Below are 17,910 nucleotides of genomic sequence, written 5' to 3'. Positions count from 1 at the left end.
TACAATGGAATTAAAGAACATGAAAATCGCAACTCCATGAAAATGTTATATTTTTATGCGTATTTTGTTTCGAAAGTTTTCCATTGTAATTTATTTTTGTTGCATTGACGATAGTATCGACGCGTGTTCGATGTCGTACAATATCGATATCGATCAAGTAATCGTTATAAAAGTATTGCTATCGAAAATTGCTAGCAGTCACTCGAGATTTCGATACCTTTCGATAGTTTCTATCGAGCACTTTTGTATCGAATGGCTCGAGTATCATCGATACCTATCGTATCGGTCCCACGTCGCTAGGAATGGGATCAAATTCGATATGTACTCACGAATCCGATATCGAACATTTTCTATGGGCTCGAATACCGTTAATGGGAAATTATATTCGCCCTTTGCGCTTACGAAATACTCTATCCATACGAGAATGTAGAATTCAAGTAGCATAATGCGTATAATTTATAGCAAGATACAAAAGTTTATTATCCACTCGATCGAGTTTGATTCGACTTGGACGTATTGATGTTTTCCGTCGAAGAACTTAACGAAGAGCTCGAGATCTATCTCATTTAAGTTCCAATCTACTTGGGAGTGCTTGCTATTGTTTGTCCAAGTACTTACGGAGAGTTCAAATCTAATTAGTCAGGATTCGAACCTAGATGCGAGGTGCTTGATCCCATTACTATTTAGGGGCGTTTCTTGCGGCTCCTTCCAGCGCGAGGGGTCAATTATTTTTACGAACGGGTCGAAGGAAGCCGAAAAGTCATTTCTATACTTGCCACTGATTTATTTCCACGCGATCCAACAGGGAATGTTCGCCGAAATATGTTACCATTAATAACAGGAACAATTCATTCGATCGATTTACACTATCAATAATAAAACAGGTATCATTCTGTTAAAAATAGATCCGATGCACAATGAAATATTATTTATTTACAAGATTCGCGCGACCCGGAGCTTAAATGCTCGCTCACGGATAAATCGTCGAACAAAGAGTCACGTATTTTAACATTAAATTATTTAAGTATCCATCGATTGGACGAATCTCGAAGCAGGGTATGTTATTACAGTTTAATATATTCATAAAGTCTGAAATATTAGGTAGCACAAAGTATCGAGTGGTATCTGGGGGGTAGTTTTTAGAGTTGCCCCAGATGGACGCCATCGATCGAAGGTTAATACCTAATGGTCTGAATTCCATCGTTGGGGTAATCAGTGGCGTTGATTTATGGCAGCCCACGCGTAAACCCAAAGTCGTCGGACGTCCATCACGCCGGTAGCCTATTTTCGTGCTCGCGGAACAGGGCCACCGGAAGGGGACGTTTGTTCTCAGACAGGTCCAAGTTTACGCGAATCGATACTAAACGTCTGTCTTCGAGGACTGGAATCGTATCGCGGAGCCTCGAACACCCGTAACTGTCTCCGAGGCATTTCTCCAACTTAGTTCTGCAAACGTTCGCGCATTTCCATTCGTTTCCCGTCACCGAGCAATCAGTCGCGCGAACTACCCCCAGACTTAGGCTAGCTTAGGCGTGTCGATTAATTCTCCAAGGACCCATCGCGTACTCCAACCGCAGCAATTGATTTTTTCGAAACCAGTTTCAATCTGTTGAATCTTCGTGCGTTACTTTCTTTTATATTATTTACCTCGTTTCTCGATCCCCGAATGAAAATCTGTTTTGGAGAATTATTCGAAAGCCACTCGAATGTGGTCTACCAGAGCCTTTTCTTTCGAATCTACGAGGTTCGTGTACTCGTGGCACGAGAGTCTCTTAGATTCGAGGAACTGACCCATAAAAGTCCCTTTGGCGACTGCGTACGATGTGTCGATTGCATTTTTTACTCGTAGCCTTAAGAAACATAACGAACCGGAAATGCGCTAGCTGGGGTCCAAAAAAATGGCATTGTCCCTCTGGAAAGTAGCGTAAACCCAGCGACACGACGTCGAGCGTAATAACGGTAGAGTTTTCTGAAAATATCCACAGTATTTTCCGTGGAAACATGCTTTTTTCTTTAAAGGGGTTGTACACCACGCGATCAAGCGAGGCTGTTGTATTTTCTTTATATTAATTAAAGAATGGAGCCATAGAAGCGTGCAGCCTCGTGATGGATTCATGAAGTTTATGCTGCCTTTCAATGTCAGAAACTTCTCTACCCCCGTTCTGAACTATCGCACGACAGAAAGTCGATAGTATGCGTCTAGTCTGAAACAGTCTTCAAGGCATTTCTCCAACTTGGTCGGAAGAACGTCGCGTATCAGATGGCCACGTACGTACACGTTCTCCGTTCGTAGTGTTTCAAATCCGTAGACTTCACGTGCGTGCCTAGGATCGATTTACACCGACGCGAACTTTAACCGCGCGATAAAACAATTGTCCACCATTAACGTTCAACGTTTGCCTATACGTTTCAACTTTAGATCCGAGATATAGAGACATCGTCTGAAAAGAATATCGATACACGTTTTCTTCGAGTGTACAGAATTTAATTTTGTATAAATTTGTTCGTGCCTGGAAGGCAAGGGGTTAATAGCGTAATAGAGCTCAACAATTTTTTAATCGTACCCTGTACAGTCTTCTTTTGTACCGTATAAAAATCACGCATGCATTTTGAAGTCAATTCGCTCGGAAAATATTCTAAATTCGAGTCTGCAGGGAGGCTCCGACAATCGACGAAAATTTCACCGGAAACAAAAGTCGTGGGATTTTATAAAATCCGTGGGCCGAAGCAGCGGTTTTCACTCAATTTCCATTCGTTTCCGTCGTTTGTCTTCCGCGAGCAATCAGTCCCGGTTGTCTAGGCTCCGATCGTCGACGAAAACTACCCCTGGTCGCGGGGGATGATCGACCGCGATGTCTTTTCCCGTGAACGTTCCAGAAAACGGCATCCGTCTTAGCATTCTTCCGAGATTACACGTCTGGTCGGCGAACGTCGATGTCCAGCTGGCAGGATCAGGGCTGTGCCACGAGGCCCCGCACCCCTCGGGCCGCGAGGAACGCGGGAACGAAGTATCGACCAGCCAAAGCCATCCCCGCCCGGTCGAAGCGGCCAACCCTCACCCCCGACACTCTCCCACCACCTTCCCTGCCCGCCTTTCCCGTATTTTCCGTCTCCATCGCCATCCCCCGTGCACCCCGTGCCGCTTCATAGACGATAGAACCGCGACCAGGGGGACCAACCACCCCCGCGGGGTGGTATTACGTTTGGACAGGTATCTTTCGGAATTTATTAGAGAAAAATTATTCCACCGATCGTCTTCAAATTTGGCACGCGTGTTTATCGCGCGTCAAAGAATGGATGTGAATTTTTTTATGTTAATCCGATTCGTACAACGTTATAGATTGATAATTTTTTAGAGAAAAGTGATGAGTCGTTGTTAAAGATGCTCCAAGTGACAATTTGCAGTTTGGTACGATATATACAGGGTGTTCGGCCACCCCTGGGAAAAATTTTAATAGAGGATTCTAGAGGCCAAAATAAGATGAAAGTGGAGGATTCGTTAAAAAGTTATTAACAATTAAATTCAAAAATTTCAAATCGTTCTGGAAAAATTATTTTCGGTTGCGGGGGTCAATTACAATCATTTTTGGTCATTACACATACCCCCAAAATCCTACTCAGTTTCGAGAAAAAAATTCAGTACGGGCGGAACTTTAAACGTTAATAACTTTATTCTTGATTTTCGTCTTATTTTGGCCTCTAAAATCCCCCATTAAAATTTTTCCCAGGGGTGGCCGAACACCCTGTATATAGAAATATTTCCAACCATACCAACAGCAGTCATTACTTTATTGCTGAATTTAATCTTTGCTGAGAGCAGCGAGAGTTCTATTTGAAAAAGAGTTTCATGGTTGCCAGATGAAAATCACGGTATGGAATAACATTTGTTACGTACGGTCCGAGGGTTGAAACGCGTATCGCGGTAAAAATATCACAATTCGTCCGGGTGGGTGTCGGTGGACGGCCTTGGAGGGCCAAAAACATGTCCTACTATTCTCGTATCCGTTGGACCAAACGTGCTCGAGGACCCACTGGTTGCGTAATGGCCGTCGAGCGACCAGGGAGAAGCAAAGACCGAGGATTCCCGATCAGCCACCCCATTCCGGCTTTTGAAATTCCTCTTTAGTCCCAGTTTTCATAAATAAAGCAACTTTGCTCGAATAAAATCCCCATCGACTGCTCCCCCTCCGGGTAATCGCTTTAGGATTTATTTCAGGACTCGGTTTCCCTCGTTCGCGATCGCCAGGGGGTTGAGGGAATGGACGGAGGGAGGGTCGAGGCTCGCGTGGATGTGGGTCGACGACATCGCCGAATGGAATCGTTAATGTATCGGTGTACGAGCCTTGTCTCGGCCGTCAAAGCCCGAGCGTAGCGACGATTCATTCTTCCTTTCACTCCTTTTTATGTTTCTTCTTTTTTTTCCCGCCACGGCAGCTCTCCTTTTTGCATCGCGGCCGCGGATGAATGCGAAACGTCGGCAGAACTATTGCAGCCAGTCTCGGCTCGCCGCTCCATTGTTCTACATACTGCTCCGGCAGACAGTTGACACGGAATAGCGCGACACAGCGATACACACGCGTGCGTCGACAAAAAGGCGAAAGAAAGCTTTCAAGCGACGACGAACGAAAAAAAAAGAAATAAAACGAGGAACGGGGGGACCAGAGGGGGAGGGCAGCTTTGTTCGGCCGCCTGGCTGAAAATGCCTTGGGGTCAGCGTGAAAGAGGATTTATGACAGTCCGCCGATCGCGGAACCCGCGTAAGGAGGGATGGTCGAGTTCGTTGGAAATTGGAACGGTTCGATCTGTCCTCGAACCAGTGCCCATCCAATGCACAAAATGTTGTCGTTAACACGTTCATTTATTTAACAGTTGTCCCTTTCTTTTATTTAATCGATATAATATTAGGGTTGTTACATGCTGTCGATCAATTTAAATAAGACCCCTGACCATTCCGCGAATAATAACTGTCTCGATTAGAATCTGATGGTAGTCGCGATCGGTGATATCCGTTTTACGACCTAATTTGTGCGCCGCGAATCCCAAGAATGCTATCCTCCCCTGTGACGCAGTTGACTGTAATTAGAGAATGCGTAAGGGAGCGAGAGGAACCGAATTCCTGTTTTTTCGCCCTAAACGAACGAGATCGTAATACGGTAACGGCTTGTTGGAGAACACGGGAACCAGGCGTCCCTAGGGAAATCACCTTGCGAGCAATCCGAGGCCGTCGGTTAGCCACAATCCTCCTTCTTATCCTTACGATAGCGGGCAATTCCTTCGTTCTCGAAGCAGCCGGAAGAACTTGGCGATCGTTAGCTTCATGTTCGCGTCGTTAGTGTGTCAATCGGTTTTCCAAATCGTCCCGGACAGGACGTACCATTAGGGGTCGTTCGGTTTACAGCTTCTCCAGATCCGCGAGCGGCTTTTACGTTCTCTAATTTGAATACAATTTCGACGAACAAAAGCTCTCCCAAGGGACACCTTTAGCGACGGGAAATTCAAATTTTAAGTTCCGCGGCTTTGTTCGGTCGACCCTGGCGCCCAATTTAAAATTTCGAACGGTCCTTTAGGGCGATGATCGTTGTTCGAACAGAATATTACGGATACAATCGAGCAGGTTTGAGACTCTTATTTATATGGAGGCTCTATATTCCCTAGTGTATGTACGAAGGTATTGTACTGGGCTAGACATTTTTGAGACGTTGAAAAAACAAGAATCGTCAAGGTTTATAAGGTTGCAATAATAATAAAATTAATAGTAAATACAGTTTTGGAGTACAGCAATTTGGAAATAATTTGTTTAAAATACTGCTATGAAAGTGCGATCTTAGATCGCGGTGCAAACGCGTAGGGGTAAATTGTTGAAGCAGTTACCGATGGTAATCAGCGTGCTTGAACGAGCATTTTCTGGCTGGTCATTCGACCCAACCATGCAGCAAAGAGTTAAGAGGTCATGCTAGGTTAAAGACGTGAAATATTCATGGCTTTTGAAAAATATATTTCGCTGGAAATGTATGTTCAACATATTTGCGCTCGCGGTGCGGGAACGTAGCGTATTTGCAAAGTGCAAAAATATTATTATTTTAACCGGAAGTTTGTTTCTGTTCGAAACGGTGGTATTTTCTCGTAAGTGGCACACGGAGGTCTGAAAATAAAATTTTCACATTACTATTCGCGAGTATTCTCTCCGTTTCAGGATGGTATCTTTATTAAGGAGGTAGTCTAAACGTGGCATATTTTTGTAATTTTATAAAAGAAATAGTATTTGAGAGTTAAATTACACGAACGAGAATACAGGATGCACGATTCGGAGGGAAGTTTCAGCGATTGCTCGCAAGGCGCCGATTTCTTAGGAAATTCCTCGAAAGGGTAGGATTCTGATAACGCGGGGGTAGCGCCACTTATCGTATCGCGTAACCTGACGGCATGTACGCATGCACGCGGTTCACGATCGGTAGTTCGAAGGAAGTAGGGCGAGCAGGTAACTATGCAAAGTGCAGGAACACGTTTTACGATGTATCACGTGACACTGATCCTACGCTATGACCCCGCGGGTTACGATTCTGCAGAACGTGCGCGCGCAACCGCCTATCCCTAAGACAACTGATGGTGTTTCACGTTTCACGATAAGTTTGCTTCGAAAACTAAGCTACCTTTGGTCCTTCAGAATCTTCTTAAAAATGTGTCTGAGTCTGATTGGGTTAATGGTCGAACGGAGAACTTCCCGGCGCCATTTTGACTCGAATCTGAGTCTCGTTATCTCGCTTTTCGGTATGGTTTCTGATCGTATTACCGTATATTTGCATTTGTAAGTAAATTTATTACTAACGCTTTGTTTTACGAGTCGATCCAATCCTGTTATTTATCGAAAACTAGAACTTTACTACTCGGAAATAAATAGTTTGTGTGGAACCAGAAAGTTGGACACAAAACAATGGCGCTGTGCCAAAAGATTTTTATAAAAGTATGTTAAGCCAGCAGAGCTGATAAAACCCCTAAACGGTTTAGTTTAACCCTTAGGTAATAGGGGATACTACAGAAAAGTTTAACAGAGAATTTTGACCGACTTTGTAAATGTACACCCTCGCAGAGTCTCTTTGACGTTTATTAAGGATTCATAATCTGACTTTGGAAGATCCGAGTCCCGTCACGTTGTTAAAAGTTTCTTCGGTTCATCGGGGATAACTCGATGAATTCCTAGTCAGTGATTTGGGCAACCGAAAGAAAAGATCAAGTGCATAGGCGCTCCACGCAGAAAGATTTGTTAGATCTTTTGCAATATTTAATGGGAGTTTTTAAATTCTGGGCATAGAGATATCGTAGTTAATAGATGGTCGAAGGAAGTGGCAGTATATCAAGCGGAGGTAGGTCAGCTTCGCAAATAAACAGCGTTTCTTGACTCCTGTAACGTTCGATAAGGATCTTCCCGCGGTTTGCACGCAAGAGCGTCGTAAAGTTCCTAGATACTTACTAGACGTCACGAAGAAGATACAATTATATGGCTGAATAAATTTTGTTCTAACGGGTGAATTCCGTGAAATTCCTACTTACACGCTGAGGGAATGAAACGATATATCAACCCAGTCGAGGTCCAACAGGGAAAGGTCACTTTTGCTAAGCATCCCTTTCTGGGTGATACTCGATAAGAATAGTTTCTATCGATTTTGCAATTACTTCGATACACGTGTGTTTATTTAGCAATTTAAAACATAGACAGTGTTTCGTAAGGGTGGTTCTGGAAATGTAGATTAATTAGTTACTAGAGTTAAATCGTTAAACGAGTATGTTTTCGTACGTTTATTCGATTTGGGTGAATTGGAGCTGCGTCGTCGAAACAGAAATACACCAGGCGAGCGATCTCGTTTCCGTTTGGTAGGCTGCTAGGGGAATCGATGGACGATAAAACGGGTTGCATCGGGACACGTTTATAGTCGAGGATCCCGGTGTGCACCGTGTACTTACGGACGCGATCGTAGGAACGTGCACCGTAGCTGCTCGTGTATTTAAAGGTATCGACGTGTCGTCGCAATGGCGGTGCAAAGGCGCAACGTGTCGTCGGGTGGCAGGAAACTGGGCTTTGAAGGCTCATCGTCGGTCTTGCACGCCCTAGTTGCACGTCGTCGATTCAAGGCCGTCGTTCGACCACCGTTTCTGCGTCGATGGCTTCCTCTCTCGTCGGTACCCTTCGTGTTCCTTCCTCCACGTTCGTTCGTTCCACTTCCTCGCGTCCGTCGTGCCCGCGATTTTCAGAATCGAATCACCGGCGAGGAGATAACCAGAAGTGGAAATGCGCTTTTTTAACGAGTTTCGCGTCGCGAATCTCGACGAGCCTTTTCTGAAACGTCCGCCTTTTAGAGCGTATGGCCACTCGTTTACGGCATAAACGAGGTTAAGAGTCGGAATTTTGAACCGTGCGTAGACGGGGGATGAATATAGGGGTTGGAGGGCGAACGAAGACGTCGAAAAATTGCCCGGAAGATTATATTTCGGAAATAATTATGCGCAGAAAAGTTACCCACGGGGGTGAAAATAATTCTTTTCCTTTGTATTCTACGTCAGCCATTTGGACCTGATCTGAATTTTGCGAGACGAATAAAAAGGCAAGCAGTATTATTAACTAAGAGAAAAAAAATTGCGAGCTCACGTGGGAACTCGAGAGGATAAAAAATACTACGTTTGTAGGGCGGAGGAACCGTCAGGAGACTCCTGGAGCGAACGAACATAGTCTGTCTCCGCGTTTCTCGCGATTAAACCCGGCAGTCTGTTTTGCCATACGTTTTTACAATTACGTCCCCGGCAGTCTTACGGTATCGTTCTCATTTTCCCTGCTATTTTTCCTCTCCCTGTGTCCGTGGCTCCAGGTCGGAATGTAAACAACGTGGCGTAGACAAAACGAAAATGAAGTCGGTCTCCGTGGAGGGAAAAATAGGTTGAGCGTGCCCTTTACCCGCTCCAGCATGGAGTCACGAGTGAATAACGATGACGTTAGCCGGTAGAATGGCACAGCGATTAAAAAGTCCCCTGGACGGTTCTTCTCTCTCCATTCTTCTTTCGTTTTCGCCTTATTCATCTCTCCCATCGTTCCTTCGGGCGAGCGTCCCGAGACCCGCGCGATAAAACTTTATACACCATTCCACGTGACAGGAGATATTCATTAAGTTTGGGGGAGGGGTCGGGGGTCACACGGAGGAATTGAATGTACTTGTATTGTGATAAAGCGCACCCGACAAATCCCCCGATGCCTGCCGAGAGGATTCTATCTTTAGATCGGGAAATTTCGTTCCTCCACCTTCGTCGACCGTGCCACCGGCGCATTTCAATTTTCTTGGAATCTACGCGCGGCGTCTAACGTCCTGGCCGTTCCGTTCGCTCCAATCTGATTCCACGGGACCATAATAGAATATTTCGCGAAATCTTTGCGAGGCCGGATCCTCTTTCACCCGGAATCTGCCCCGTCGATCGGTCGCGTATCTTCCACGGCGATCGTCAATCGTCGTTTAACCTGAGACGAGTCGCTGGATGGTGCCGGGGTCGAGGACATTTCATTTTTTAAACCGTCAAAGTCGTGGCTATTTTTAAAAAACGTTTCGCTCAGATTTATCGCGATTCTAAAAAATTTTTACATGGGTTGCACTTAACGTTCGTATTCTTCTGCAATTTTTTTTTCTACGCGTAGTTGGAAGTACGAGGAACGAACGTGTAAAAGTTTAGGTCGATTTACGATTTTTTCTAGGGGGGGGAAAAATCTTGGAAGGACCCTTTTGAATCTGTCTCGAAAATAGAGTCGCCGCTTGGAACAATCGAACGTTCCCGCGGCGGCGCGCGATTTTCGTTAATTACGCGCGTTTTCCGCTACTGGCACGGATGATCCGCGTCGCAGAAGCTCGTTTTAGTGAACAAAACAGGGACGATTCCGCGCCAAGTGCCAGTCGAGTCGAGCGTTCGCCAAGCGCGATTAATCGCGGACGCAATAGCGCCTGGCCAAGTGCATTCGATGCCACGAATTTCTACGAGGATCGAAATTGCCGCCATTTATTTTGTTTTACCGTCAACGATTTTATTTACCAAATAGAAACACAAATCAAGCAAAACGTAAAGCTAAAAAAATAAAATTGAAAAGGAATTGTTCGTAATGTGTAACCATCAATACGGAGGATTGCTTTTAACTTTTCATGTGTTCGAAACGATTGACGTCGTTTGTCAGACTATAATGGTAAGAGATTTTTTGCAAATTGATACGAGGATTGCGGGAATCGAGCACAACAGCCCTTGGAACCTATCATAAAGCTATTAGCGAAAGAAATCGCATAAAGATTGAATGGAAGATTGTTGCTTGAGGACGTAAGCACTGCATTATGCAAGCAAAAGAACGTAAGAACGTCTATAGATCGAAGGTTAAGGTTACCAACGACGGAATTCGGTAGCTAATTGCGGTATATTTGCCATATCAATTAATCGACTCGTTTGGAAGTACGTTCCAAGCATTATTATTGCTTCGTACTACATTATGCAGAATTGGAAACGTCTCGAGCTACGTAAAGGAATAAGAAGGATACGAATCTTTCAGAGTGTAGACTTCGGAACCAGCTTATCATCTTTTGTCGAGTACTTGTGTTTCTGTGGACTCTGCTTTACTTCCTGTGTATCACGATACCTTGTTTACCTAGCTGAAACGATGCACAGACCGACTATCAATGAGTAATGTAAGGGTTAATCGACTTCTAGAATAATCAAACGATAAGAATGAAGGTTGATCGATTTGGGAAATTAGCATTAAAGCAACGATGTCGATGGTGCCCAAGGGTGCGAACAATAGACCTGTTCGGGGTCAAAACTGAAATGTTAAAGATTCTTATGGGTTAATAGACCCGGATCCAACACAGTGTAAAGTACCTCGAACCCTGGAGCTAGCGTACACCTTATCTAGATATAATTCAAATCCTTCTTATAAATCTACTCTTACAATAGCGTGGGCTAATACTCTGAAAGGGTTGAAAGGGCACAATCGATCGTTCTTGAAATTACGATGCTTCCAACAATTACAGGTTAATTAACCCGACTCGGATCAAATAGAATCTAAGCTAAATTACCCCCAAACCTGAACAGTAGCCTAGAGCTTATCTAGATTTCGCCTAAATCCTCCAGATATCAATCAGACGAAGCTTGAACAATAGTCTCTCCTCGAATTAAAATCTCAGTTCAAAAATGAACAATGTGGATGATGATCGGGGGCTAATCCGACCCACTTGCTCGTGAAATTATGATGGCAATTCTAGGTTAATCAACTTGACTTAGATCAAAGGTCTACTCTAAATTCTAACTAAATTCCGATATTTTCCAAAGCATTGTGAATATAGCAATTGATACCGTGTTCTATCTTATCGAAAAACTCTATAGAAATAGCTGAATTATACTTGTTGGAAATATCAAAGGATGGAGTTAAATTACTCCAGTAGCTTAGACTCGGTAATCTAGATCTAATCTATATCCTAACTAAATCCTCCCGATACAACCAATCAGTCAAAGCCCGAACAATTGTCTTGCGGTAGACGTAATCTAGATTTAACCGGAATCCCCTTTATACAACCCCGAATCGATCAGACCGCGAACAATCGCGTTCCTCGAAGTTGAAACAATCAGTGTCAGTTCTGATAACGGTTTAATCGACTTGGCGGGAGGGGATGTAGGCGGAAACGAGGATCGTGGAAAGTCAACATCGAAGCGGGGAACGGTGTCGATGACGTTGGAGGGTTTCGAGGAGCGTACGGGCCAGGAGGCAACGGTTCTCGAAAGAAGCACGTGATCGCGTAGGTCACCGTGCAATCTCCGGTAATGATTGGTCTCCATGGAGACTGCTGGCCAAGCCTGCCGCCTCGCCCTTTTTCATCGCGAAACGCGCGGCGTGACCAGCGCAGGAGCGCCGCGGCGCTGACGCGTACCTGCAACGACGCCGACGCCCGCAGGATGAAACATTAAAGTTGCGTTTGCGCCGATGCGCTCTGCCTTGAACTACTTAAGGAAGGATACGCGCGACGAACCTCCGCAACACGATCGCGTCCTCGTACCCGGGCTTGACCTTTCGTCCTACCACGCTTCGCGCCTTTCCGCCATTTTTTCTTTCTTTTTCTACACCCACGGGATGATGGATGACATTCGTGGAGTTCACGGTTTCAGAGAACGCGTTCTAAAAGCGTTCCTGGGGATCCTTGGTTCATCGTTTCCTTAAAGTCTCTAGAAATTACCCTAGTAGATTTCACATTCTGCCTTGGACACTGGGACATTGAATGGTAGGTCGAGTGCTTGCGAGAAAGGCGAGACTCGAGCGTAGCTCTCTGTTGGCGAGTAAGAGAACTGTTTGTCACAGGTTTTGAGTGAAAGTCCATTAGTATTTCTACATTTCTACCGATTCTCAGATTGCTAAATAATCTTCGAACGATAGCTGGAGTTCCCAAAACGTTCCTTGTCCAAAAGATGGGCATTTCTGATGCAAAATCTTTACTATACTTTTGATACACGATACTGGGACAATATCTTCCATTGAAACCCTCGGTGACATCTTTTTTTTCAGTTGAAACGCGAAAAACGAACGACTGTTTTTCGAAGCTTGCGCTAGTATCGAGCGGAGTTGTTTTCGCGTCCGGCGTGAAATCTTCCGGCAGCAGAGTACTTAACGAGACCCTTATTGTTTTCAGCGAAGTCGTAGAAGGAATCAACGTCCAATAAATTCTGCCAATTACCCCGACGTCGCGGAGAGCCCGACGACAATTCGCCGCCGTAAAGTTCACGGGAACAGTTTCACGATTCCCGCGGGAACGTTAGCGCGATTACGATTTTTCCGGTAGAATGGACCGTGACGCGAGTCTCTTTTCGCCCTGTTGAGAACCAATTACGATCGAGCCATTACCGCGCCTCGTTTTCTTTGCGTGCTTCCACTCCTCGGCTGGCAAAAACCGTCGATTTACGACGCATCGACGTTCGTCCGTCGACGTCTCAATCTTCGTTTCTCGCGCTCGTTGAAGGATTTAGTACGCGAATAGGAAACCTGTTGCCTTTCGAATTAGTATTAACTTTTCGAACGATGCCAGGAATATGTATTCGAGGGGCTATTCCGGAATCTTCATCGCCTGGACTAGAGATTTTTATGTGCTCAAAATGGAAAGAATTCATTTGTCCAACGTCCTCCTTTCACAGAAGAGAATATCAATAGATTTTATTCGATTCAGAAGCGAAAACGATCGCGCATTATCGGTCTGCGTTGCGATGGTGGTTGCCAGGAGATCCCGATCGTGGGAAACAATCAACGGGACGCGAATAAATAACAGTTCTGGGAGCCGGTGCGAGGCCGTAGTTTCAATTTCTGCCTTCTTCCGTTTGCTAATTGCATCGAAAGAGATCTGGGTCATCCTTCGCCCACGGTGGCTTCGTTTCTTTCGCCGATTATCCGTAGACAAAGCGCGGCCTAAGACAAAACACTCGCATTTCGAAGTCCATCCACGCGGTACTTCGTCTTTCCGTGGTTATTAATGTCTGTTGGTTGACTCGGGTCGCCAAGATTCTCCATCTTCGAAACACCGACCCTTCTCTACGTTGAAATTCATTAAAAATATATCGTAAGTTGAATATTCGATCTTTCATTTGGTTTTGATTCTCTTTGGAGTGCACGTGGTTGCGAGTTGACGATACGTCGATTGCTATTCGAGACGAAGCTAGACGCGCGCATGATCGACGGAAACAAGGTGACAATAAAGCAACTTGCTTAGCTACTTAACCTTCGAAAGCTTTAGTGGACATTGTATCCCCTATAATCCATAGCTGAGAAAGACTTAGCGGACAACAATGTGTCCTATAGTGCTTAAGGGTGCTTAACCTTCCGATCTTCCATTCTAGCGAACCAGCTAGAATGTGTTCCCTTATCGTCATCATAGGGCTTAACCTTACATCCTACGATTTTAGTATCTATCTACCACGTATGATCGATCGTTTTCTTTCGTAAGCACGCAATAGCGTCTATAACGGTCTATAATGCGTTTATTAATTATAAGATTAGTCACCAATTCTTTTCTGTTCCCCATTTTTAACTCTTTGACGACCGCTGACACCATATTGGTATCGTACGAATTTCAGTCGCATTTAAAACCTTCATTAATTGTTTTTTCAGTCTCTACTTCGGTGTTATTACATTCTGGTAATTCTAAAATAAAGCTAGTCACGAAACTCACGTTCGAAACGTGGTCAAAGTGTTAAGAAATATGGCCCAGCCGAGTTTCCCGTTGAGCACCACTAGTTTAATGGATAAATACATATATACGTATAATACATATACGTAGATAGGCGTAGCGGAAAGTTTTGAGAGAGGCTGCAGCCGCGAAGCTGCAGTCAGCTTAATTAACAGATTGGCTGGAGCGCTTTTCGTCGGCGAATATTCGTTGAATGTTTCATCGCGTTTCGAGCGTTCTAATATTTGATGCGCATTAACGAAACCGCGTTTTGGACTGTTTCAGGGGCGCCTTTTCCGTGGTGCGGCGATGCGTCCAGAAGAGTACCGGCCACGAGTTCGCGGCGAAAATTATAAACACGAAAAAGCTCACGTCCAGAGGTAAGCAGAAACCATTTTCCAGCGGAATCCAATCGTGATCCAATGCAAATTTGGACTGTTTGATCACGTGTTTATACGCGCGTGCATTTCAAGTATTTCGCTAGTAACTAGGACTAGTCGAACATTACCATTTCATAATCCAGATTTCGAGTATTGAACGAATTCGAACGATTATATCTTTGATCACTTCGGGTCTTTCTGGACCCATAGAAACCCTCTATTTTGGGATCGTAATGTTTCAGTAATCGAAAACCTTGTATAGGAGAAATGTTTTTTAAAGAATTCATCGATCGTTTCATAAGTTTCGGAAGAGTTCCACGAAACAATAGAGATACAAACGCTCGAAAGGCCACCGGTGGCGACATTTCTATAATTGTTTCGCGGTCGTAAATTCTCGAAGCATTAAACGTCCCGTACGGCCCCCAGAAATTAAGTACGGTACAGTTGGTCACAGATGGCTCAGGTGCGTCGTCATGGTTCGTTTTGCCAGCGGGCACATGGTAATTATTTCTGTCCGGAGGCATTGTTCGGGCACTTCTCGCGATTAGACACGGAATCGCGGAAAGAGCCGGGCCTCCGTACGCGAAGACTTAGCGTCTAAAAACAACGATCGACGTCGTTGTCAACCTGCCAACATTCCATCGCTGCTAACAGTTGCCAGTGCCGCGCGATCGCCGGTCCAGGAAAACAACTCCTTCTCGATGGGTGAAACTCGAGACGAAAAATGATTGGGCAACGGTCGGAAGCGGGCTTGCGGAAGCCAAACGACCGTCCTAATCGAATCAATCAAAATATCGGGACGAAGCAAGCGTTATCCGATAAACGGCATCGCGTACCCATCGATCGAACTTAACCGGGCTGATCAGGACCTTCGCAAACCGTAGACCAGCGATTATTTACCTTTTTCCTGGAATAACGTTCTCAATAATTGGTTAAATCAATGATTTTCAATGGTAAATTCTACGGGGGATAAGATTTTTGGAAGGAACGGGGAGTTTCTGAGATAAACTTTAATTTTGATAAATTTTTTGTTCTCAATTTCGTAGAGAAGTTGTGCGTCGAATGTCTGTTTTCGTAATTCTGTACTCGTCTTCGGTGTTCTCCGACGATCGTGCAATAACCACGGCTACGTTTTACGACGCAGAATGGCAATTTTCAGTATTCAATTCGAGAATATCCGCTTCCGTTTCCGGTGTCTCTCCGCGGCCCCGTTCCGGAGCTCCTTCGGGTTCTCATCGTTGAATTTAGTACCGGAAGGATCGTCACTGCTGGCGGATCTAGAGCTCCAGGGGAAGGGGGTAACGTAAAATAGTGAAAAATTTCCGGGATTCCGAACATACGAGTTTGTATATTTTGGAGACAATTGGAAAATTATATTGCATTTTTTTATCACAGAAATAGATTAGGAAACATCGGTGTAAATAAAGACACTTAAAACCACCCTTTTCATTTCCTCTTGTGACTCAAAATTCAAAAAATTGGATCATCCAATGGAATCGATGTTTTTGCTTGTAATATTTATTTTTGTATTATTAACAGAGATTGGTAGATTGGGGAGGGGATTTACGTCTCTGATAGTCCTTTCTCAGTATCGTATTCGGCACTGGTCGTTGTTGGAGCATTCGTATCATAAGCTCCATTGTCGCTATCAATCGATTCGTTGGCAACGATCCTAATGTGCGCTCGCGTTGACTCATTCGCGTCTCGCAGTTGTTTCACGGAACTCTAAATATACGGGAAGGTGTCTGATTCAGGGAGAATATTGAGATACAGTCTTACTGCGACGCCATTGACAGAAATTTCTCAAAATTTTACCGTGAAAAACAGAAATAGTCAAGTTCTTTCGCGTATTTGTCACCTTATAGCATCGTTTTAACTTAACCGTAATTAAAAGTGTTAGGATTCAGTCCAAAAATAAACAGAATTAAATCCAAAGGAATTTTTTTAACAGTGGAATCAAGGCTGAAATGTTTTATCCGGGCACATAGAAAATTCAGTCCAGAATCCTACAAGATTATCGAGTTTCATAATAATTCAATGGTTTTTCTTGCGGAGCAGGTAAACTCGTTGAGCATATTTGGCTTGCGTTTTATTTTCTTTACCTTCCTCGACCATTTTATTTCCCCGTTTCTTCCCACCGTCTACTTATTTCCTCCACCGTTATACCAGTATATTTTAAATCCCAATTTTCGAGTAACAATTGTCCAAAACTTGAATAAAATCGTAACTCTCGTTATTTTGCATAACAAGGCAAGGAAATCCTCCTGTTACGTGATAAAATTATTAATTTGGACACGTCGCGTACTCGTCGGTTGGAACACGTCGTGCAGCACGTGTCCAAATTTATAATTCTATCGCGCGACAAAAGTCTTTCCTTGCCTCCCAATGAAAATTATGCGTTTCGCTAAAATATAGTCGATCAAATTTTTCTTTCGTCGGACAACTTTGTTCAAAGGGGCTCGAAAACTAATTACAGTCCCATGTTTCTCGGTTCAAATTATAATACAGTAGCTTCTTGCGAGATTTTCAGAGTCACGTTCGGTTATTTGGCTCATCCTTTACTGGACTATGTAGAACAGTATTCGCCAAGCGCCGCAAAATATTTCTTTCGAAGTCGAAGAACTAATCTCAGAGCGTTCCAAACGCGAAGCAATTTTCACCCTGAAGTTTGATTGATGAAAGAGTTCGTCGCTTCGCTGACCCAGATGATCTCCTTGGAAAGAATTCCCAGTTTTTAGCGACTTCCTTTAATAGTGAAACTCTTCCTCTCTACGTTTGATTTTCATTTCTCGTTTCATACTCTTTGCATAGTTTTTTTGCCACTCAAAACTGTTTTACTCGACGAAAAATATAACACAGAATTATGAGTGTAACTTATTTTTTATTTTCTATCGATACTTTCGGAAGAATCGTGAGAATTTGGAATCTACTTTCGTCGTTTGTTGGGAAACGCTTACGAAATTGCGCTCTGATTACGCGAACGCGCGGTGCTCCGCGACTTTTTGCTCCTGTTTGGTCTTTACCCCCGCGCGGGGATTCTTGCCCCCGCATTCTGCGCGCGACCCTCGAAAATTCCACGCGGCGCTCGAATTCTGAAGCTCGATTACGGCCTCCGATCGAACGGTATCAAGGTAAACATCTTCCCGCAGCCGAACGGGGAAGTTTCGCGAGTCTGGCAACCCCCGAGAACGCGTTCAAACTCTTCGCGATAAAACGAGGGTCGACAACCCCTTACCAAAATTAACCCCTTCACTTACGATTTAACGTAATTTTTCAAACGTGTACTGTTTAATTTTGTTTAAATTTGTTCGTGCAAG

The 17,910-nt window shown here is 44.3% G+C and overlaps 1 protein-coding gene across 33 annotated transcripts in view; it reads left to right on the top strand.

Annotated features, from left to right (window-relative positions):
- Positions 1–17,910, top strand: part of Camkii (Calcium/calmodulin-dependent protein kinase II) — a 147,315-nt gene that overhangs the window by 36,014 nt on the left and 93,391 nt on the right. For all 33 annotated transcript variants that reach the window (XM_076773643.1, XM_076773647.1, XM_076773642.1 and 30 more), the window contains exon 2: positions 14,499–14,593. In XM_076773643.1, coding sequence (XP_076629758.1) covers positions 14,499–14,593 — 95 coding nt within the window. The remainder of the gene's footprint in view (positions 1–14,498; positions 14,594–17,910) is intronic.

Source organism: Colletes latitarsis, chromosome 9 (assembly GCF_051014445.1).
Source record: "Colletes latitarsis isolate SP2378_abdomen chromosome 9, iyColLati1, whole genome shotgun sequence".
NCBI lineage: Eukaryota > Metazoa > Arthropoda > Insecta > Hymenoptera > Colletidae > Colletes > Colletes latitarsis.
This window is presented reverse-complemented; position numbering and strand designations above follow the sequence as displayed.